General features: G+C 43.7%; 1 protein-coding gene across 12 annotated transcripts in view; it reads right to left on the reverse strand.

Annotated features, from left to right (window-relative positions):
* Positions 1 to 23,709, reverse strand: part of PTPRT (protein tyrosine phosphatase receptor type T) — an 832,297-nt gene that overhangs the window by 75,139 nt on the left and 733,449 nt on the right. For 11 of the 12 annotated variants that reach the window (XM_064382448.1, XM_064382446.1, XM_064382451.1 and 8 more), the window contains one exon: positions 14,201 to 14,391. In XM_064382448.1, the coding sequence (XP_064238518.1) occupies positions 14,201 to 14,391 (191 nt within the window). The remainder of the gene's footprint in view (positions 1 to 14,200; positions 14,392 to 23,709) is intronic. The other variant, XM_064382441.1, reaches the window with a different exon arrangement.

The raw sequence follows: 23,709 nt of genomic DNA on the forward strand, positions 1-23,709 counted from the left end.
CATCTCTAGATGGAAGATGCTTCCAGCTACTGCAAGTAACTCTTAGAACTCAGATTCTAGCGCTAAACTCATCCTCTATACCAGCCAGGTAGCTCCAACTCTTCCAGGAAGTATGGCAGGTCTATTCTCTGTCTGTGAAGGGAGGTTCCTGCTCTCAATGGTAGCACTGGATTTCTGGATGCCGAAGCTGACCTTCTGAGGGTGGATTCTGTACCTGAAACCCTCTGCGATAAAAGCCAATTGTTCATCCAAACATGTCCCCCTGAAAGTGGGGTGAAGCCAAAAGGAGGATAACATGACTGCTTTCATACTAATATTTTGAAAAAAAAAAATTGAGTACTTGCTATGTGCCAGGGTTTGCGATACAGGTACCTTAAGGTCTCTTTATGACTGCACACTAGAATCGCCTGGGGAAACCAAGGTCCTCCTCAAGACCAATTAAGTCGGACCCTCTGGGGTGGGACACAGGCATTGGTAGTGTTTGAAGCTCCCCAGGTGATACTACTATGCAGCCATAGTATTTGCAAATGATGACTGTAAAATCCTTTCCCACAATTCTCCTCATTGGTTCCTTTTGTTCTGGTTTTGTTCCCTCCAATCCATTCTCCACTGTAATCAGAGAGATCATTCCAAAATGTGAATAGGACCCAGTTACTCGTCTTGCCATTGCCTTCAGGACAAATTTCAAATTCTTTAGGTCCTTAATGACTTCACCCCAAATGCCCCTACAGCCTCACTTCTGGTCCTTATTGTTGGTTATAAGGTGTTTAAAATTTATAAGACTTTTCATATGCTGTTCCCTTTGCCTGAAATTCCCTTTCACCTGAGTTCATCTGGCAAACTCCTACATATCCTTCAAAACCCAGTGTAAGCATCTTCTTTGTGGAGTCTTCTCTGTTCACTCTCCTTCACCCCACTGCATCCCCACTTAGAGCCAGCCACTTCTATTATTAGATGGACTTCTTTGCATCTAATAATTTAATTCTGTTTCTCAATTTGGCCATGGGCTCCTCCAGGGAAAGCGTAGGATCTTAGTCATGACTGTATCTCCAGAACCCAATCCTGGCTCCATACTTCAGATATGCTTAAAAGACCTCTTTAGGATGAAGGAATGAGTGAAATAATTAGTGAATGAGGTGGCTTCTGTGCATTCAGGAGCAAATATCCTGGGATCCTAGAGGTGTCAGTGACCTTGAAAATGGCCCAGTTGTGTTCCCATCCACAATGGCCTTCCAAGCAGCTGATAAGCAGATCCACAGCATCTATCACTTGGATATCCTCTGTGATAGATAGCTCAACACTTCTCCAACTTTTGGCCTCACTTTTGGACAGATTCACCAGAGTTTTTTCTTTACTCAACCTCCCTGTACTTTGCCCATGCCATCTCCTGGGGCCCCACAGAGTAAATATGTGTACTTTCTCTGTCCTGTGAAATCCTGCAGAGATTTGATGAAAGTCCCTTCTGTTTGGGGTCCTCTCACCATCAACAAACACAATGCCTTCCAGGAGACACCCCAGCATGCACCTATCCCTTGACAATCCTAAACCAAACAAAACAGTTGTGGTAAGTGAGTGGCATTTCGTGGGAAACCACGCAGGCCCCATCGTAGTCCTGGGAGCCTCTGTCTCCCTTAGTGGAGACTGAAGGAGACCGAGTGGGCCTGGGGGCTGTGACGATGTTGATAAAAGCAGAGGAGGGATGCCTAATAGAGCCGCTGGGAGGGAGTGGTAATGACCCTGTAACTGGCAGACTTTGATCACACATCCATTTCCCTTTTTAGGGAGCTAAAATCTAATAAAGGATAATCTCCTGGAGAAAAAAAATATGAGGGGGGAAAAGTATGAAAGGGAGACTCATTTCCATCTTCAAAGTGAGCAAGCCGAGGGCATTATTTTTCCATTAATGGCTAGTTACAGTAGATTGACCAGGGAATGGTGGCAGTCATTAGCTGCTAATCACATCCTTTTCAAACCAAAATTGCCGTCTCATTATATTCGTCCATTATCAATCTTTGCTTTCCTTTTCTCATTCTTTTCTCCTGAGAGTGCTGAGCCCTATTTTTACAATCCTCTCAGTGTGGAAATGTTTCCTACTCTTCGACAGTGTTGCTTTTCCAAGGCAGTCCTTTTTTTGTAGTTCAAAAGATGTATTTGGGGATGTCCTTGTCCCTGGAGAGCTGCACTGTGATATTTATAGAGTCCTCAAAAGTCAGATTTGGAAAGATCTTTTGAGAAAATTATTGACTCATTTCGTAGATCAGCAAAGTGAGGTCTCGAGACAGGAAATGACTTGCCCAAGAATATGCACTGAGTGAGTCTGTCCCCGCTCCCTCCCTCCCTCACTTCCTTCCCTGCTCAGCAACCATCTGGATGCCAGGTGCTGGGATAGACAGGGACCGGGGCAAGGGACTAGACAGGGTGGTACGGACAGAACTCTGAAAAGGGGAGATTTGAGAGGGAGAAAAGCAGCCCCTGAATTCTGGGAGCTGACCTGGCACTCACAGGTGGGCCCTGGTGCTCTCCTACTGAACGTGGACAATTTCACGGAAGACCAACCACAGGCAAGCCGCTCTGAGGCCAGGATGGAACAAGACAAAAGCAAGTTGTGTCTGGACACAGACAAAAATATGAACATTGTCCAAGGCAAAAAAAATGACCAAATACCCCCCATTCTGGTTCATATGAGTGACCACTGTTTTTTTTTTTTTCCCAATTACAGCTCTAGCCTGTATCTGGTCTTCTCTTCTCATAGGTAAGATGTATTAAGATATCCAATCATACCACCTCCCAATAGTGTCTAACCTAAAACAAAGTCTCATCTCCTGAGGCCCTCTCTCAAATCAGCAAACACAGCCCACATTCTGAGTCATTTCTAAAATAACTCTTCCTGAAATGTCCCACAGGAACGCACCCTTCCAGGTATGGATTCACCTCATTGCAACAAGGGATAAAGCCAACCTGTTCACCTCCAGGAGGTACGTCCCTGCTCATCTCTGGCCAACACAGTTCAGCTAAAAATGAAAATAAGCAGGTGCCAGCTTTGGCAAGAGCTGGGGAAAGAATATTCTATGCAGAGGGAACAGCAGGTATGGAGGGCCTGGGACGGAATGAGCTTTTTGTGTTCTAGAACTTGAAGGGAGGCTCTCCAGAGCAGAGAGAATAAGAGGAGGAGGATGACAAGTAATGTGGATTTGGCTTGGGGTTGGGCAGGGTGTTCAATCAAGGTCTTGTGGACCAAGGACAAGAACGTGAGTTTGATTATAATTCAATGGGAATGTTTTGGAAGTTTTTTAAGAGGGGGAGGCTGAGCCAGCACCAGCATCATGATAAATGGCGGACAGTGCTTGTCCTTGGAACCCTGCTTTGTCCTTGATGATAGGCTTTATAGATTTTAGAATAAGATTATCATCTAGTACCTGTCCCAGACTGACTCTCCCTAAGACTGCAACCCACGCTCCCATCCACAGAGCTGAGCCAGGTTATAAGGTCCTCTTACGTTCTGCTGTGCTGACTCAGTCCCTAGGACTATGAAATCTACTTCAATGTCCCACTTAGTACTTTAATTATCTGCTAGAACTGAGAATGATCCCTGATGCCTGTGTGGCTGATTTTGTCTTCTACCTGGCTCTACTGAGGCAAGCCAACAGAAGCTTGCCATCCTTCTTTAGACACTCTTCTTTGCACCTAAGCCTTTTTGAGTTATGCCTAAAATAGTAAGATGTCAAAACACAAAGCTTCCTAGAGCAGTTCACTCCCAACTCAAGGCTGAGGGCGTGCCAGCCTACTTCATTTCCCCGTTCACCTCCTATCCTCAGCAGATTCTATCATTTGCAATGCCCTCTTTCACTCCCCTTGGCTTGACTGTATCCCTGGAGGTAATTGGGTATGTTATGCCCTAGGGTGCAGCAAAACCAGGCACAGGGATGGGTGATGAGGCAGTTCCTGGCTGATGCTCCAGGGCACAGCTGAGGGCCTGCCTCCTCCACATTCAGTCCAGCCTGCCAGGATTTCCCCCACACCCCTGGCCAGCACTGAACTCTCCTGGTACACGGAAGACTCTGGAGAGTCTTCAGCAAGGAAGCACCATTTTACCTGGGTCCTTCATTCATTTGTCTTGTCTAGAAATACCCCTTGCACACTAACTGTGTATATGAGTCAGGAAAAAGGCAAGGCTTTGCAAAAGGCAGACAGACTAGAGTGACTGAGTATTTTGACTGCAAATAAGTTCACCACTTCAAGTGTCAACAAATGTTTCTGAAAACAGTCAATAATGCATCCTTCAGGTTATGGGTGAGGAAAGATTTAACTACACAGGGGTAGCACAAGGTAACTTTTTGGTTAAAATTCTCATGTGTCCTGATCGTGTTGGTCCTGACTCTATGCATTAGTTAAAGCTCATAAAACTCTCAAAATCTTAGAGTCTGCACATTTTTAAAAGTGAAAAATAACACACCCCACAGAACTTTGTGATGATTAGTGATTATCAGAGACAATACCCATAGCACCTGGCACGATGCCTGGTACACAGCAGGTGCTCAGTCTTCCATCTTTCATATCCTCTGTCCCGTGGATGTAATATTGAGCCTTCTGCCCACTTGTAGGAGTCATTCTCTTGCCATTTTCGGTCAAAAACATCCAGTTTTTTTTAACTTTAAATTCTGGGATAACTGTGCAGAATGTGCAAGTTTGTTACATAGGTATACATGTGCCATGGTGATTTGCTGCACCTATCAACCCATCATCTAGGTTTTAAGCTCCACATCATTGGTATACATATGTTCAACTCCCACTTATGAGTGAGAACATGTGGTGTTTGGTTTTCTATTCCTGTGTTAGTTTGCTGAAAATGATGGCTCCCAGCTTCATCCATGTCCCTGCAAAAGACATGAACTTATTATGTTTTATGGCTGCATAGTATTCCATGGTGTATATACCACATTTCTTTATCCCATCTATTATTGATGGGCATTTGGGTTGGTTCCAAGTCTTTGCTATTGTAAATAGTGCTGCAATAAACAACGTGTGCATGTGTCTTTACAGTAGAATGATTTATAATCCTTTGGGTATATACCCAGTAATGAGATTGCTGGGCCAAACGGTATTTCTGGTTCTAGATCCTTGAGGAATTGCCACACTGTCTTCCACAACAGTAGAAACATGAGTGTTTTTTTTTTTTTTTTTCTTACAAGGGCAAAAATGGGAGCTCTCTGAAACATCCATTCTGGTTTGTCTCAGACCAAAGTGGGTCCCAGGATGTAGGACTTTCAGTTTTAAAACAGGGACCATTTTTGGCAAATGGGACAAGTCTGTCCCTCTAGGTATAGGTAAAATAGCATTCAGGGAATGGGAAAGTTTCATAATCTGTTAGGAGCCTAAGGTCTGGTCTCTACTGTGGTCCATGGGTTCAGTTAACACATTTACTGGTGTCGATGGCCAGCTTGTGGGTGGCAAGGGAATCACAGAGAGCTGTGTAGGTTGTGGACAATCCAAGAGCATTGCACCTATGGGAGCGCCATGCATATGGCAGAAATTTCAGGTTTTCATATTTATTATGAACATTTTTTGGAAGGTGACAGTCAAGTATCTTGAGGCACCTTTTGCTATTTCACTCTAAGGTGTTGCAGGAGTTTGTAGTGGCCTTGGCAGAGGCCAAGCTTTCAACAAATGCCACCTTCTGTGCTGAAAAGCACATGCCTTAGGGATTATAAATGTGGACAGAGAGAACAGCAGAGGATGACTAATGACATCTACTCAGAGTGGCATCAGGAGAGCAAATATTATTGCATACCATGCCACTAAATAGACAGTAATTTATGAGTTCTGCTGGTAAAGCTAAGTAGAAAATCAGATTGCAGCAAGATGGAGGTATTTGTCTGTGACAGGAGCTTTGATCAAGGCAGAGAAGTTGAGTGCATGTCTGCACGTAGACTCACAAAGCACTCTTTAAAAGGCCCAATTAAAAGCTACACAAGGCCTTTTAGATGACAAATTCTCTGCCTTCAAGAAGTCTATAGCTTAATAGGGAATCTCACATGAGGGTACCTCTATTCCTCCCAGCTGGGAACCCACAATCATCTTGGGGATCCCCATAATTCACTCCAGGCTACAGACTTCCAGCTGCCTACACACGTCTCCATGGTCACGCCTCAGCTTCCGGGTGGCTGACTCTAGGCCAGCAACTCTCCTCTAAACTTGTAGCCAGCTATGGTGAAGAGGCAGACTGCCACGGGCCATGATCATAACCTTGGTAACTCTTTTCAAGAAAATTGTGCAAGGGGTGTAAGATTCCTTTTAAATCTCCCCAACTCCTTTCATTTTATTTTTCCTTTCATAGGCAGGCATCTTTGTTTCTCCTCAAAAGCTGGCTGCAGAATTTCAATCGTTTTTTGCTTCCAAGATTTGCACATGTAGCTCCATCTCGTACACCTCCTTCTTCTCTACCCATCTTCTTCTACTTTTCTCTAACTCAGAGTCTTATCTTTTGTGAAACTTCTGATAGATTTTGGCAACAAGAAGTGACAAAAAGCAAATGTATCTCCAAAGCATTTGAACTAGAGCTCTGTTACATCATTACATGGTGCAGCAAGACCATGAGTTTTCTTTAAAGTCGCGTCTTTATTTTCTTTATATAGCTTTCTATCTCCAGTGCCCAGACAGTGTCAGGTGCACAATAAACACTCGATCGGTGTTTCTGGTCAGATGAATGTTTATAAAATAGAAGCATATACTATCAGCCTTCAGAATTTCATGCAGGGCATGTAGCCAAACATTTCACAGATGAAAATGAGACCCAGTGAGGGAAGAGTCTTGCCCAAGACCAACCAGAGTCTCAGGAGCAGATTGAGAACCAGGTTTTGACTCTTGGTCAAAAGATTTTTCTACATGACTACCTGAAAATTGTTCACTTGGTTGGGGGAGATCTTGTATTAAAACAAAAAACCCACCATGTGCTCTGTTACAAACAATATTGTAAGTGGAACAATAAAATAGGCTAAAAGGAAAAGACTGAGTTAACAGTCTTCCACGTGAGCTCTTTCCTTCTGGAAAACTCCCAAGTTTGAAACCACATGGGTTGCTGATGGCTTTTGGCAACTCCCTCTAATGGCCTATTGTCTTCTTTTTTCAATCTGGAAGTGGGGTGGAATGGATTGAAATGAGCAGGTGGAGCCAGGTCTTCCTAGTTTGGTCATTATGATTTCCCAGAGTTGAAGAACACCATGGATTTCCCATTCACGGTTTGGGCACGGGCCAGTAATTCCTCAGGCCCCTCCCTAGAACCACGCACATCTGCAAATTGAGAAGCTGAACCAGAACCTTTCTGGGGTTGCCTGCGGTGGGATATTCTATCACACTGTTACCAACTGAGGAGAGCAAGCCTTGTGGGAGAAGCAGAGATATACTTTGACACTGTTCAGGTGGCTCTGAGCAGAGAAGGAAGCACCTGGGGTGACCTGAAACTTCCATCTCTCTGGTTATGCCCCATTCAAAAGCTGACTGCCTGCCATTACCCCGTCACCCACAGACGACTAAGAGCAAGATGGCAACACAAGCCTTCCCCACAAAAGCCATACATATGGCGTGCCCGGCCCGAGCTGGAAAATGAACAAATGTTTGCTCTTCATTAGGCTGCATCATATTCCTCACAGCTGTTCCTTGTTGCTTTAAATGGTCTTAATGGAGTTGTAATAACCAGATACCTTCTGGTTGCCCTACTGGGCTTGTTCCATTCATTACGATGACAGGCTGTCTGGGTGGAACTGGGATGAACATGCTTTCTTCCTTCTCTCCATCACTAAGTCACCTCTTTCGATTCACCCTCATCTTCCCTAAACCTGCTACTCTTCTGACTACCATGGCAGGGGTTACACGGCACACAGACAACTCAGCTGTCCAGCCCACATCTCATATTTTGCTGTGATCCTTAGGGTTTTGTTGTGTAACAGGGGAAGATGGGAGAACTGGAGCTGTGGGGGAAGCAGACTGGGGAGGAAGGAGGACACTGTGGTTCAGAATCACATGCTGTTAACTTTAATAGGAAGGGCATATGGCTCAGAATCACATGCCCTTTCATCAGCGGGGGTAGACCTGAGGGTTGGCAGGCAGAGTATGCCAGGGGATGGGTCTGTGGGCACAAGCAGGGAACACGCTGGGGACTCCATGGGTGTTCTTAGTGGTTCTCAGCTTTAAATATTGTCATCAACCGGAGGGCTTAGAAAACACTGAAGTATACATCCTACCCTCAGCGATTCTGATGTAAATGATCTGAAATGTGGCCTGAGCATTGTTTTTTAAAACTCCCCCAGGTAATTCTAATGTGCAACCCAAATTGAAAGCCTCTGACTGAGGTGCAGATCTGTCTGGCAGGTGAAGTTAATTTGCCTGGGGCCTCCTTGAGCTCCTAGGAGCCCAAGGCCCTTGGCCAATTTCGTTTTTTAGAACTTGAGATATAACCACGAGTGGTGGCTCCAGAGAGTGAGGTCCCATGCGACCATCAGTGGGAGGGAAGCCCAGCTGGCTCGGCTGATTGGTTCTTATTTAGACTCCCAGAATATCAGTGACAGAAGGGTTCTTTGGATCACTTTGACAAATCCCTTTGCTCTCACTGCATAAATGTGGAAATGGAGGCCCAGAGAAGGACAGTGGCCTGCCTAAGGTCACCTGAATACTTAATGAATGTTATAAGACTTGATTCCAGGCATTTTGACTCTCAAGTCAAGACTGTTCATACACTATTTCAAATGATTAAACTTAAAATATATATTGAGAGACTCAAGTTTTCATGCCAATGAGAACAAGCTGATTTTATGGCTCTACATGCAGAGAAAGTGCGTAGGCTTGTCTGGGCTCTGGGCCCAGTCTCCTGGTTTGAGTAGCCCCATCTTCTCCCTGAATTACTGTCCCAGCCGCCTACCTGCCTCTGTTGTCCCTGCTCTGATCTCTACAAAATCTAAAATGCAAATCGACTTAAAAAATGTCCTGCTCTCTTCCATGGCTCCAGTGGCTCCTTGATTAAAATCCAAACTCATTAGTTTTACAAATACTCGCCTTTTGCCTCATCCTGGCCCCTGTTGACAATGTCAGCCCCATCTCGCTCCATGCTTCCTCCCAAACCGTTTCTGGCTCCCCTCACTCAACCTGCTACGCACATTCCCATGCCATAGTTTGTGCTAGCTGCTCTGCCTGGAACGCCCTTCCCTTCTTGAATTTGGTTCTTCCTACTTCTCAAGCTTTGATTTAGGCTTTATATTTTCCAGAAAGCCACTGGGTATTTACCTCTAGGCTGGGTTAAGGCATCCCATGCTCAAGAGTTCTCATAGCTCTGGGTGTACCTCTATTGTGGCATTTTGCCAAGATATTGAAATGATCAGTTTGTGTCTAAGAACAGGCTCTAAGTTCCCTAGAAGGCAAGGGTTCTGTTTCACCTTCTCAGTTCCCAGAGCCTAGTACAGTGACTGTCCCATGGAAAATGCTCCCACATCTTAAAGTTGAAATTCTGAAAGGCCTGGTCCTAGGTCCTTGTCTCTGTCTATACTCACTTGCTTGGTGACCTCACCCAGTCTTGTGGCTTTCATCAGCTACAGGCCAACGACTCCCAAAGGTTTCTCTCCAACCCAGGCTTCTTTCCCAAATTCCAGCTTCAGAGATCCAACTACCTCCTTACCACACAGAGACACTAAGATGTCTTGCAATGGTCATTGCAAACTCAATTTAACATGAAACTACTGACTGCTCCAGCTCTGCCTTACTTGAGCATCCCCATTTCCATTAGAGGCAGCTCCACCCTACCAGTGGCACAGGCAACAGCCTGGGAGTCACCCTTAATCCCTTTTGTAACATATACCATGTGTTAGGAAATGCTGTTGGCTCCATCTTTCAAAAATATTCAGAATCCAACCACTTCTCAACACTTCCTCTGCCACGCCCCGAGTCATCCTTGTCTCTCACCTGGGTTACTGCACTGGCCTCTTAACTGGTCTCCTTGCTTTCACCCTTGCCTTCCTAAGTTCCACTCTCAACACAGCAGCTAGAATGAAGTAAGGCCAGATCATTAGCACTTGTCTTTTCAAAACTCTGCAGTGGCTTTCTATTTTAGTCAGTGTAAAAGCTGAAGTCCTTATAACAGCTTGTAATGCATGGCACGGTCACGTCCCTCTCTATTTCTCCAGTCGAATCTCCGATTACTTCCACCCCTTGCTCACTCTACCTCTGCCACCCTGGCCTCTTTGCAGCTGCTTGTATGCGCCAGGCATATTACTCTCTAGATCTGGAACTCTCTTCCTCCAGATAGCTTCCGCCATGTCTATATTCAAATTTCATCTTCTGATGAAGGACTACCCTTTTATCCTATTTACTGTTGGAACCTCCTCTACTTCAGATCCCTGGAACAAATCTCCCTTCCCTGCTCTACTCTTGCTTTTTCCATGGTACTTTTGACAGACGGTATTATCCAAAGATTTTATTTTTCAGTATTTCTTGCTCTGCAGGCTCCTCTAGAATTTGGCAATTGCCCCTCTTCATCAACGGATAGAGTCAAATTCTCCTCTCCTAGAATGTGGGGTGTTTTTACTTGCTTACAACCAATAGTACATTGAGGAATAATACAGTTTTACACCCGAGTTTAAGTTACAAAGGTGATGCACTTTTCACCTTGTTATCTGGGGAGCTCACCTTTGGAGCGCTGAGCCACCATGGAAATAGTCCAACTATCCCAAGGCTACCATGCTGTGAAGAAGCCGAGGCCACTTGAAGAGGCCATGTGTAGGTCTTCCAGTGGACAATCCCAACTGAAAGCCTGCATCAGTCACTAGACAAGAGTGAAGACATGTTCAGATGATTTCAGGCCCCAGCCTTGAAGACTTCCTAGCCAAGGCTCTGGACACTGTGTGGAAGAGACAGGTTGTCCCTGTTGTACACTGCACCAATTCCTGACCCACAGAATCAGTAAGTGCAAGATATTGGTTATTTTATGTTGTTAAGATTTGGTGTGGTTTGTAACACAGCAAATGGTATTTTTTTACCGTCTTGCATACTACATTATATAATTAGCTTATTTTTTAAGTTTATGTTTATTCCTATTTCCCTGCTAGAATACAAGCTTCAGGAGGGCAAAATTCTCTGTTTTCTTCACTGTTGTATCCCAAATACCTAGAATCGTCCTTGGCAATAGTAAATAGTAAATATGCATACATATATTTTTGAGACAGACTTTCGCTCTTGTTGCCCAAGCTGGAGTACAATGGCGCGACCTCTGCTCACCACAACCTCTGCCTCTTGGGTTTAAGAGATTCTCCTGCCTCAGCCTCCTGAGTAGCTGGGATTATAGGCATGTGCCACCACGTTTTGCTAATTTTTTTTTTTTTTGGTATTTTTTTTTTTTAGTAGAGACAGGGTTTCTCCATGTTGGTCAGGCTGGTCTCGAACTCCCGACCTCAGGGGATCTGCCCACCTCTGCCTCCCAAAGTGCTGGGATTACAGGTGTGAGCCACTGTGCCTGGCCAGTAAATACCAAATATTTACTGAGCAAATTTTAAGTGATTGTTCAACTGAATTGAATTTTGTCTTCTGACACAGCTTGCTATGGCTGAGTTGTCCCTTAGATGTCAACTTGTCAAACCCACTCATTTGTATGAAAAAATTGAACAGAACAGGGAAGTGACAGGCAACAAACAGCATGTAGCAGGTTGGTATGAGAGTAGGCCTGGACGCTCAGGAGTCTTACATGTGCAATAGGACACTGATTCTCCCAGCAGATCTGTGACTCTCATGCTCAGGATGAAGATTCTAGACATCACAGGAGCCTTGATGATCAAAGTAATATCCAGCTGTATTCTGGGCGGACACTGTGGGCTAGCACATTGTGAAATGACTTTTATCAGACAAAATTTTCCAATTAACCCTCAGCTAATCAGAAAATAATGCTAACTAGAAGCTAAGCTTTACAGCTTGCTGATTAATATAATTTGAACTAATTGAGGCCACGGCTAGCCTAGCTAGATTTCTGGTTGTAGTTCAAATGATGAAATGACATGTATTGTTTTCTCATTATAAAAGCTGTTCATTTCCATGCTAGAAAGTTTGGAAAATGCAAAAGCGTACAAAGAAGAAATTTTAAAAAGCAACTCATCACACAGGCATGAATGCTTTAAAAGAAATATTAATCTGGAAGGAAATGCATGAAAGTTGTCAAACACATTTGTAATTCTGTCTTCAAATGTCAGACTGCAAGTTCTTACATATGTGCTTCTCAGCATTTGGCTGCTTGTCCCTTCTTTTTTGGTAAGCCACGTATCTCCCTTAATGATATTTGAAACTTTTAATTAAATTGTTATGACTAATTTGGAATATACCATTCCAAATAACGTAACCTTCCTGGCATTTGCTCAACAAACAGGTTTACATACACACACACAAAGCACGCTCACATGCACCCTGCTCCCCAGAGACTGGGGCCTTTCAGCCCGTAGGAAATGAGACCCAGGGATGGGAGGGGACAAGATCATCTTCTTCAACTCTAATTCAAATATTCTTTCAAGATTTGTAGATGAGAATATGAAAAATGCTATTTTACTTAGACCATATTTGAAATTAAGTGCTTGTTCTCCCAAGCTGGTAATTACTCACATCCATTGATATAAACTTTTTTTTCTCATAAATATGTCAAACATGCCCCTTGTCACCATGTTTTACACTCCCATAAAGTTTTAGGACCAGATAGGTCCTGAGAAATCACCTTATCCAAATTCTTCATTCAACTAATAAAGAATTTTAAAACTCAGAGAGCAAAACTCTAAAATCAAACAGCTTACTACATTGGAATCCAGCTGTCTGGACCCCAGTTTAGCACAATTTCATGACCTCATACGACTTCAGAAATATTGCTTTGCAAGCTCTTTCTCAGAATATAGTCTGAGGGATAAACTTAGTCTGCAATATTAAGAATTCCAAATGTGTGGACTCTGAGCCAGTGAGTTTTCTACTGCGCGCAGTGACAGTGAATCGAGCATATCTGGGGCACACGCTCCACATAAGGAGAAAAGAACAAACAACAAAAATCCACAAATGCATACAATTCAGAGAGTGGTACACAGAAGACACTCAAGAGATATTTTAGGAAGGAAGGAGGGAAGGGAAAGAGAGGAAAGGAAAAGTGAAGAAAGGAATTCGTGTTTTCAAAGCTGGCTGCAGCTGGATTCTACCTGCAACTAGGAGAGCTGCAGAATTATTCTTGGAGAGTGAGCTGCTCTTTGGTTCAGAAAAATGTCTTAATGCATTTTCTTTCTATTTTATTTTGCTTTTTGCTTGTAAAAGGTGAGGCCTAATGGGCAGGATTTGAAACAAAAAGAGTGAGATAAAGAAGGCTAAATTGTTCTGCAAAATAAAAGAGGAATGTGGGTCCCTTTGTCTGTATGCTGGGGGAGGGGTGGAGGAAGTTTTGAGGACACTAGAGAAAACGCTGGGGAGAAACTGGATAGAGACCTGTCAGGAGACCAGAACCTTAGAAGGGCTTACCAGCAATGTAGATGGTTAAGGAATTTATAAGAAGAACAGTATCGCATTGAGGCACTTCCTGTACTTTGCTGCAATCCTTCTGTATTATTCCCTAAACCTTGGTAACAAGCCCTACCTGCAAATCCTTTGTGTTAGAGATACTTTGGGGAGGTGGGAAAGGGATGCCCAATGCAGGAGTGAAGAGAAAGTGCAGAAGCAGAAAACTGGTCACTGGAGATAAAGCATTGCCTTCGGGGAGTGGGAGCAGGGACAAGAATATCACAGACGCTTGAGTAGGAGACAAGAGGTGACCAACAGCAAGCAGGAGAGATTTGCTGGCTTTTCTACAGCATGTGGGATGGGAGCCTGAGCCATTTTCTGTTATACTGAATGGAGGTGAGACTCCAAAGTGTAGAACCTTTGGAGCTAACTGGATAATGAAAGGGGAAGGGGAGAGAAACAACAGTGAAAAAGGATGTCTTAGAATTATTTAGCATGGTGCTTCTCAGATTTAAAGTGTATACAAATCACCTAGTTTCTGGTTAAAATGTAGGTTCTGATTCAGTAGGGCGAGGTGGGGCCTGAGATGCTGCATTTCCCACATGCTCCCAGGTGATCCCGATGCTGCTGGCCAGGGAGCCATACTTTTTGTAGCAAGGCTTTAGTGCCCAAATAAACAATCAGGAAGTTTCCCCACAGGCTGGTCTCTTACCTCATATTCCTCCTTGAACCCGTAGCCCTGGCCTCTCTTCATCTGCGTGATGTGCTGCAGCAAGTCAGCCACCCGGATGGCAGGCTGGAACTGGTCCCGGGGGTAACTCATCTCCACAGGGTCGCAGGCGCGGTAGGGATGAGTCTGGATCGTGAGGGTGGGCTGGGAAAGCTCCCCGCGACTGCCATCTGCTTCGAAAAGGAGGAGGCAAAACAGATCATCACCTATAGAAGCTTTGTCCTTCGTTCTTCCTGTCTCCCCCAGCTTGGCCTGAGGACGGCACAGGGAACAAACTTGGGACTCATGTGATCAAGAAACTGCAGAAAGATTGGAGATAACACTGCTTCCCTGGCATGGCTATGTTGGTAGATCTAAATATCAAACCCACAAACCAACCAATGAACACAATACATTTCAAGGGTACCCACTGACAAAGGAGAAGTTCCAGCTTGGTCATCATCCCTGTCACAGTCCTTCCTTTAGGCTGGTTGAGTAGAACCACTGAGAAGCTAGGCAGCCTATTTATTGGGAGCCCCCTTCTGTTTAGGAAGCAGAGAGGCTGGAAATAGTGTCTGATGCCTGTCTGCAGGGGAGGAGAGCCTCAGGTACCCGAAGATTGGAGTCACATGTGTGCTTCTGATCCATTTGCCTGCATCCCTGTGACCTAGCTTCTTTACTATTTTGTTTCCTTTGAGTTTTACCCTGGGAGGAACTGGAGCCAGTTTTGGACCGCCAGCAGCTAGCAGGGACTCTTACCCTCCCAGCTGCTCTCTCTAGTTATGAGCTCTGCCACAGTGACCACCTTCTTGCTATTATATACTTTCCCCACCACTTAATACTATTAATCCAGTGGCATCGTTGAACCACCTTGCAGGTAAGGAAGGCTGGACCTCTTCCTTCAGTGCTGCTGGCTACCTTCCCCAGGCCTGGATCCCAGGCCGCATCTCCTTCACATAATCTCTCCCTGATGTAAGGTCTATATATTCTCTCTTGGTAAAAACCTTTTCATCCAATGAGTTGCTTTAACTGCCTTCTGTTAGTTGGCCACCCTGGAAACTGATGCCTGCTCAGATTGGTTTGAATTCTTCTGTTCCCCTTGGACCACTGAAACCAATGTCTTGCCCTACCACCTCCCTGCCAGGCATACACTGTTGGTGTTTCGGGGCCAGTTTACCTCTCCCAGAACCATCCAGGCTTGGTCTTCCCAATCTCCTCCCAAAGACATGGACAGTCTATGCCCTGGACCATCTTGTTTGTGGCATGCAAGTGATGAGAACTGCCAGTGTGGCAGCTGATGTGTCTCCCCCAGATGTTTTCAGACACTGCGAAGCACCAGTGCAGATACCCACTCGGCCTATGCCATGCTCATTCCCTGGGAGGCTTAGCGTATGCTCCTGATTTTTCTGCAACTTGTCTTTTCAAAATCCATGTTCCCTTCAGCTTATTTGCCTGTCATGTTGCAATAATCCATCAGACATGGATTCTGTATGTGAAGGCACACACTACTTCCTTGTGACAGCATCAGCAAGCCTGTTCCTGGCAAGGAAAGAAGAATGGAAGGGAACATCTGGCCTTCCTGCTTTCTAGGTGACCAACTCGTCCCAGTTCAACTGACAATTTTCTGGTTTTAGCACTGAAAGTTCAGCTCTTGGGAAACCTCTCAGTCACGGGCAAACGGGAATGGTTGGTCACCCTGATACTTTCACTTATATCTGTGGTTGGAGTAGGGAATACATTTTTAACTTTGCAGCCTTCTGCCTGCCCTCACCTACTGGCTCCTCCATGGGAGGAGAGGCTACTAATACGACTGGTCTGACCTTGAGACACTGATTGGGTCATACCTAATTAGTAGGTGGGGTCATCATATGCACAGCATGGCCTCTAAAACTTCCTGAGTCCGGGTGGTAGGTAAACATCCCCAAAGCAGAGACTATCATTTAGGGACCAGCCAAATAACCCCTGGATTGCCTACAGAAGGATTTCTAAGATTTAGATTTATGCACAAGAAAGAAGGGCCTAGGCAAGTTAGCAAAACCTTCCTGACTGCCCAGAAGAGAAATACTGCTCACTCATAGGTGGGCGTTGAACAATGAGAAAACGTGGACACAGGGAGGGGAGCACTACACACTGGGGTCTGTTGGAGGGGCCAGGGGAAGCACAGTGGGGGGTGGGGAGGGTAAGGAGGGATAACATGGGGAGAAATGCCAGGTATAGGTGATGGGGGGATGGAGGCAGCAAACCACCTTGCCATGTATGTACCCATGCAACAACCCTGCATGATCTGCACATGTACCCCAGAACCTAAAGTACAATTTTTTAAAAAGCTGTAGGTAGAAATGTCAGGGGGGCAACACTGTAAGCAATGATACAAGGCAGATCCAGAAAGACTGTGAATGTGCAAGACTCTTGAAGCCAGTGTGAAGATGCTGAAGGATTTTAGAAGGAATCTCCTTCTTCAAAGACTCACACTGTTTCTTGTAGGTGTCCTAGCTGTCACGGGTAGCTGTCATGGAAGGCATCCTTCCAGCGAATATCACTCCTGTGATGGTGTGATTGGAAATGGAGAAGAAAGGAGCACTTGTGTTTGACTCATCTAGAGATGGTACAAAGCTATGGCAGGAGCCACAGAGGTGTGGATCATGAATACCTACAGCTTGGAGTCATGCCATACTCCATGATTTCTAGGAAAGGATGAGCCGAGTCAATGCTAGGAGACCTGTGAGTATTTCCTGTCAAAGCTACCATCACACATGGGGACAGATGTCTTCAGAGACCTACAGTTTCCCAGAGGAACCTGGAGCATGGGCTGCATGGGAAACCAGCTGTCTGGGAAAGACAGGCTTCCTAGGAATGGGAACTCAGCTTTGTGTGTGTGAGAGAGATGTCAAATGTTTCCAAAACCAAATAGCTGTCAATATGGATATTTTCCCTAAACACATTGCTAGACAGACTGTAAACTTGGTGTCAGCAAAACCAACACTGGAATGGAAAACAAATGCATCTGAAATTTAACAACTTGTATTGCTCTAACATTTGCAATAATGTCAACGCCAATGCTAATGATGGTATGAAGACTCAGAACCCAGGGATTTTCAAGGTTTATTAATCCAATGAGTTGGACTCTCCTTTCCAATGTATCTTACCTCACCTATTCCCTTATTAACCTCTGATAATGCAGAAGTGATGTCTTTTATCACACCCCATTTCACCAGACGCACTATACTTAATTTTCCATCATTAGGTTTAATGAAAACCCAATTTCACAACTCACTTCTCTCAGGAACCTACAAGTAATGCTACGTTTTTATCAGGCCCAATTAAAAAACGTTATGATGTTCCTATTCGAGAGGGAGCCTTAAAACTAATGTGCGATTCTACTGCTAATTCAACAAGGGCACTGGAATTCACATGCTGCTCATAAAATGTAACTCACACCAGCTGGCCCAGGGACAGAGCCTTTTTCGTGTTTTCTCCTCACCATCCCCTTCATTCTCATGCCATTTCAACTTCTCATTTATGGGTCTGGTGTGTTTATTTATCACGTAATAGTATTTTGGATTTCTGTCACACTTTTTATCTAGCTGTTGCCTAGCCCTGTGAATTCCCCTGCAGTAACTCTTGTCACTGCCTGCGAGGGGCTTGTGGGGCGGGCAGAAGGCTTTTGGTGATTTGTATGAGATTCTGGGCCACTGTCTCTCAGATTTCTTCTTTGCTGTCTCTCTGCTCTCCCTCCTCTTCCTTGGGATCCTAGATTAATCGCCACCCCCCTGCCCCGCCCCAACCCCCCAGCCCTGCTACGGGCCATATAGATCTCCCTCTCCCTTCAGTCACATATCTCCAATCACCTGCTAGGAATTACCACTCCAACTGGTCAAGAAATATTTCTTGAGTACTTATGCTGTACAGTGCATCATGTTAGATACTGTGATCATATAGGAGGCAGGTATGTTCGGGGAGAAATAAGCTAGCCACAGCACTTGAAGGAGGGGAGAAGAAAATATAAAGTGTGCATGAATAAGTCTAACCAAGAGAGGAAGAGATAGGCACCTGGGAGACGGAAGAAGGGTGTGCCATGGGGTTTGGCAATCTGGAAGCGTTCTCCAGGATTCAGGCATTCATGATCCACCTCTGTGGCTCTTGCCATAGCTGTGTACCATCTATATGAGAGCTGTCCAATAGGACTTTCCACAACAAGGAAGCATTCCACATCGATGCTCTGCAGTTTGGTGGCCACTGACCACAGGTGGCTACTGAGCATCTGGAATGTGGCTAACGAGACCGAGGAACTGAATTTTAAATTTTGTTTAGTTTTAATTAATTTAAATGGAAATATCTACAGGTGGCTTATGTCTACTCTATTGGGCAGTGCAGATATACAGAAAGAGACAGGGAAAGGAAGATTGTTCTAGAGTCACACAGTGGGGCAGAGGTCTAGAACAGCACTGGCCAGTGGAAATGGATTGCAAGCCATGTATGTAATTTAAGATGGTCTCGTGGCAACATTAAATAAGGTGAAAAAGAAGACAAGAAAGTCATTTCAATGAAACATTTTACTTAACCCCATCTATCTGAAATAATATTGCAACATTTAATTAGAAAAATTATTAATGATACATTTTTACATTCTTTGTTCACACAAAAGCTTTGAAATCTAATGTGTGCTTTACACTTATGGCACATTCTACTCAGACTGGCCATATTTCCAGGATGCAACAGACACTGGTAACTGGCAGCTACTGTGTGGGACAATGCAGGTGTGCATGGAACATCAAGTTCCAAAGGGAGGCAATTTAGAGCTGGAGTGAATGCTAAATAGAAAGTCACTGATCCAGTGTAAAACAGCTCTAACTCAGCACTATCCAAAAGAACGTTACACAGTGACACCGATGTTCTACGTCTGCACTGTTCAATGGTAGCCACTGGCCATCTGTGGCTACTGAGCACTTGAAATGTGCCTACCAGTGCTGAGCAAATGTACGTTTACTTTAATTTTGATTTATTTCAATCGACATAGCCACAGGTGGCCAGTGGCTACTATATTGAACAATGCAGATCTACACAATTACATCGTTAAAACTTTTCTTCAAATAAACTTTCAACTATTTTTTTACTTTGCCTCATTCTGACTGAGTGCAACATAAAATCATAGATGTGATGTGCTAGTTTTGCTTTAGTGCTCACTAGAATGTTTACATAACTATTTAAGAAGGGGTCTATCCACGTCCCATGAGAGGAACTCAATCTGCACCCTGAGAAATGTTGAGTTTGGCTCCCAGAATCAGACAGAATGGGGTTTGGATCATTAATCAACCAGTTAGGGGCTCTGGGACCTTGGCCAAGTGACAAATCTTTCTGTATCTCAGTTTCTTTATCTGTAATACAGAGAAAACACATGTTGTAAGGATTCAAAGAGATAGTGCATGCTAAGTGCTCAGTACAGTGCCTGGCATCCAGCAAGCAGTAAAAACCAGTACCTGTTCTGATGATTTCGTGCATAACGTCATCTTGGGCATATGAGAATCCACACACTGGAGATGGCATCTAGGGGGTCATTTAGGGCTTCTCTCGCCTTTCCTTGTCTCCTCTCTACTTTTCTTTATGACACACTCCAAAACCATCTATTTTACACCATTCCTGCTGGTATTGCCTTCATTCAGGTCTTCATGACAAAACTATTCTATCAGTTTTCCAATGGCTCTTCCTGCTTTCACAGTTCCCTTTACACAGCTTTGATCAGTCATTTTTCTTAGCAAAAGTCTTCATGGAGTCAAGACAAAATTTCTTAACTAGCTAATCCAATTCCTGCAGTTTCTTACCACTATTAATGTATTTCTTCTATCACCATTCATCCTAACTCCATGTGCCCTTCAGGGCAGGAGAATATGAAGAGTGCTGTGTAAGTAGCTGGAGACTGCTCACTGAGAGGGGAGACTCTGGGAGAGGAGAGAAGGTTTGAAGTGAGGAGGAGGCTGGGTCACCTGCACAGAGTGGTGATGCAACTGGAACCAACACCGTAGGGGCTGTGGCAACAGCAGGTGTCAGAGTTAAAGCACAGAATCTGAAGATAAAACTTTGGATTCAAATATGAGCTTCACAGCTTTCTAGCAATAGGACTTCAAATAAGTTACATCTGACCCTTGAAAAACATGGAGGTTAGGGAAACCAACCCCCTGTGGAGTTGAAAATCCACATATAACTTATGACTCCCCAAAACTTAACTGCTAATAGCCTACTGTTGAGCAGAAGCCTGACTGATAACATAAACAGTAGCTTAACACAGACTTTGTATGTAATATGTATCATATACGGCATTCCTAGAGTAAAGTAAGCTAAAGAAAAGAAAATGTTATGAAGAAAATCATAAGGAAGAGGAAATATATTGACTTTTAACTGGAAGTGGATCATCACCCAGTTCTTCATCCTCATTGTCTGCACACTGAGTAGACTGAGGAGGAGGAGGAGGAGGAAGAGAGGTTGGTCTTGCTGTCTCAGGAGTGACAGAGGCAGAAGAAAATCCATATATTAAGTGGACCTGTGTACTTCAAACCCGTGTTGTTCAAGGGAAACCATACTTTGAGCCCAAGATCTTCATTTGTAATTGCTGATAGTGATGGCAATGATCATGACTGATCATCGTCATCTTCTGAGAAGGCTGTTGCAATAGTTAAATGTGACTCCACTGGAAGAAATCTCATGGTGGCACCTGCCTAGCGGTCTCCCCTCTTCTCTCTCACAAAATACCAACAAAAACTCAAGACAATGAACTTACACTATCTCTGAAATCTAAGTCTATCCACTAACCTATTGCCAGAGTTTGGGAAGAGTACTTGTTTAAGATTGCAGCAGCAAACATCCCATGTGCATGAAGATATGTATTTCATTTTGTAAACATTTCTTTAAAATCCCTGGAATTGTACAAAATAATCTTCCAATTGATTCAACCATAGGTAGCTGGAAGTAATTACCCTTCCAGTTGGCTTGTGCTTAGGAGTCATGTTGTAAGAAAAATCTGTTCTGTGTTTCTGAATTCTAGACTTGCAATAGCATAGGTGTATGAGATTTGTGACCCCTGAGGAACAGTAGATTGACATCCTCTCACTCAATGTAACAACAGATGTATTTACCTTTTCATGTCTTTCTTATGTCTGACCAAACACATAGTAGGCTTGAACTTGTAAAACTAACAGTAATGGAATGCCATTCACGGTGCCATTTTCTATGGAGCTAAAGATAAAGCAAGCCCAATGGCCTGAAGAGCAGAAAAGAAATGCTTCCCATTTTCTCAGTTTATTTCCTGAGCTCAGAGAACCAAAGACTGTATCAACAAAATAGCAGGGTTGGGGCATTTCCAAGCTCTTTCTCCTCCTAAACTTCCATCACTGGGGTCTTGGACATGGTAAAGACAGAAGATGGTATCTTTGTTTCCCAGGTGCAGATTCAGTGTTATGAAGCAATTGTGATGGAAACAGTCATGGGAAAATACTTCTGGGAGTCATTTACTGTTTCTGATAAAGAGATCAATCCTCCTTTTTCTGGGGAGAGTGTGAATTCCTTCTTTCACAGCACTCACACCAGATGGAAGGATAGGCACTATAAACATCCATTACTCCTTTTCCTTAAACCACTGCCGGAATTTGGGAGGAATACTGAGTAATTATAGCAGCATCACACATATCATGTGTGATGGTATGGAATAAAAGCATTCCAATAATAACTAGTTGGACAGTGAAAACTACACTGCCCTGACAAGCAAATGGAAAATCATCCCATAGAGGTGTTTTCATAATCCCAGGCACATTAATTCCCACAGAACAAAACCACCTCCACTAAAGATGCACTCATGGTAAAAAGTAAATTATAAAGAATGACAAGAGCCTTGTAAAGGCGCTTATCCCCATAGGAGAGAGTCCGCAGTCATGATACACAGAAAAATACGCCTCTCAAGGATTGAAAATAATAAAACAATCAAAGAGACTATTAAGTAAATACATTTAGATTGATTAAAGAGAAAAAGGAAGGAATATGAACCATTGCAATAATGCACATATGATAGAAAAAGGATAGGTGGGTTTGAAAAGTACACATTCAACCTCTTGAGATAAAAAAAAACACAGTCATTGAAAGCAGAAAGAAAGTAAATACATATATAAGAGCAGACATTCATGGAACATAATACTAGTTAAAGACAGAGCAGAGAAGCTGAAAAAAAAACCAGCAAAAGCTGGCTCTTTCCTTTGAAAACAATGAGAAATTAGACAAACCAAAAAATGATTAAGGAAAAAACACAAATAAGCCACTTCACAGTTGCTAGAGACTGACGGAACACTTAGCCCAGGCTGAGACTGGAGAACGATTAATGACCAGAGAAGCCACGAGACACGTCTCAAGACTCTGATGGACAAGGTCCGGGTCAGCTGGTAAACGCTAGCCCATCACCGGGGTGCTAGCTTTTAAAAAAAGAAGTTATATTTGAGATCGTTATAGGTTCATATGCAATTGTAAGAAGTAACGTAAATGGGTCTAACATACCCTTCAACCAGTTTTCCTTAATGTTAACACTTGTGTAACTACAGTACAATATCATAATCAGAAAATTGACATTGGTATATTTTACTGATCTTATTCAGATTTCATGACTTTTACATGCACTTGTGTGTATGTTTAATTTTATGCAATTTTATCACATGTAGATCTGTGTGACCACCATCACAGTCAAGATGCAGAAACGGTTCCATCACAAGGATCTCTCAGGCAATGGAGCACTCGCTTTGAGTCTCTTTCTTGTTTCTACATTGGGGCCTGGTTACTGGATTCTGGGAGACAGTAGCAATAATGAAAAGAATGGTCTCTCAGTGAAATGTCAAACTCTGCCAGGGATCCACAAACTGGGACCCCACCTTTCCCGATGCTCCTTTAACGAAGGCTTCCACAGGACCACAACATGTGGCTGGTTGTACATGCTGTGCACTGCTCAATTTTAGAGGGTACCATTCCTTTGATGACCCTGCTCTTGTGATCTACAAGAGCCGTCAATCTTGACTTGTTCCAGTGACTAGTCCTTGTTATTTTCATTTTTAGTACATCAAGTGGAAAGTTACACCCATCTGGTCTAGAGGGGAAGGATAATAAGCAAAGCATTAGTCTATGGACTGAGTACCCTAAGACTGAGGCAGAGTTAGGAAAGAAGACCTCTATTCAGAGTTTCTTCTGTGTATCTGGAGTGAATTGGGCCACCATGAAGGGTTTTGTGCATGTCATGTGTGTATGGGTTGTGTGTAACCTGGCAAGCATGTGAGTTTTCCCTTACCTCTTCTCTAACTGGACATAAATGACTTTTAATCTGTTTTAGAAAATAAACATCTAGGTATAATTTTGTTCAAAGAAAGGGTTTCACCACTATTTTTTAAAAAAACTTTTAAGATCATTTTTTTTTCTTTTTGTCAAAATGTTATCAAAGTCAGTGGGGAAACAGGCAGCAAAAATGCTGACACCAGTGTTCCACAGCATAG

This window comes from Aotus nancymaae, unplaced genomic scaffold (assembly GCF_030222135.1).
Source record: "Aotus nancymaae isolate 86718 unplaced genomic scaffold, 86718_ANA_hifiasm-v0.15.2.pri h1tg000029l, whole genome shotgun sequence".
In the NCBI taxonomy this organism is placed as follows: domain Eukaryota; kingdom Metazoa; phylum Chordata; class Mammalia; order Primates; family Aotidae; genus Aotus; species Aotus nancymaae.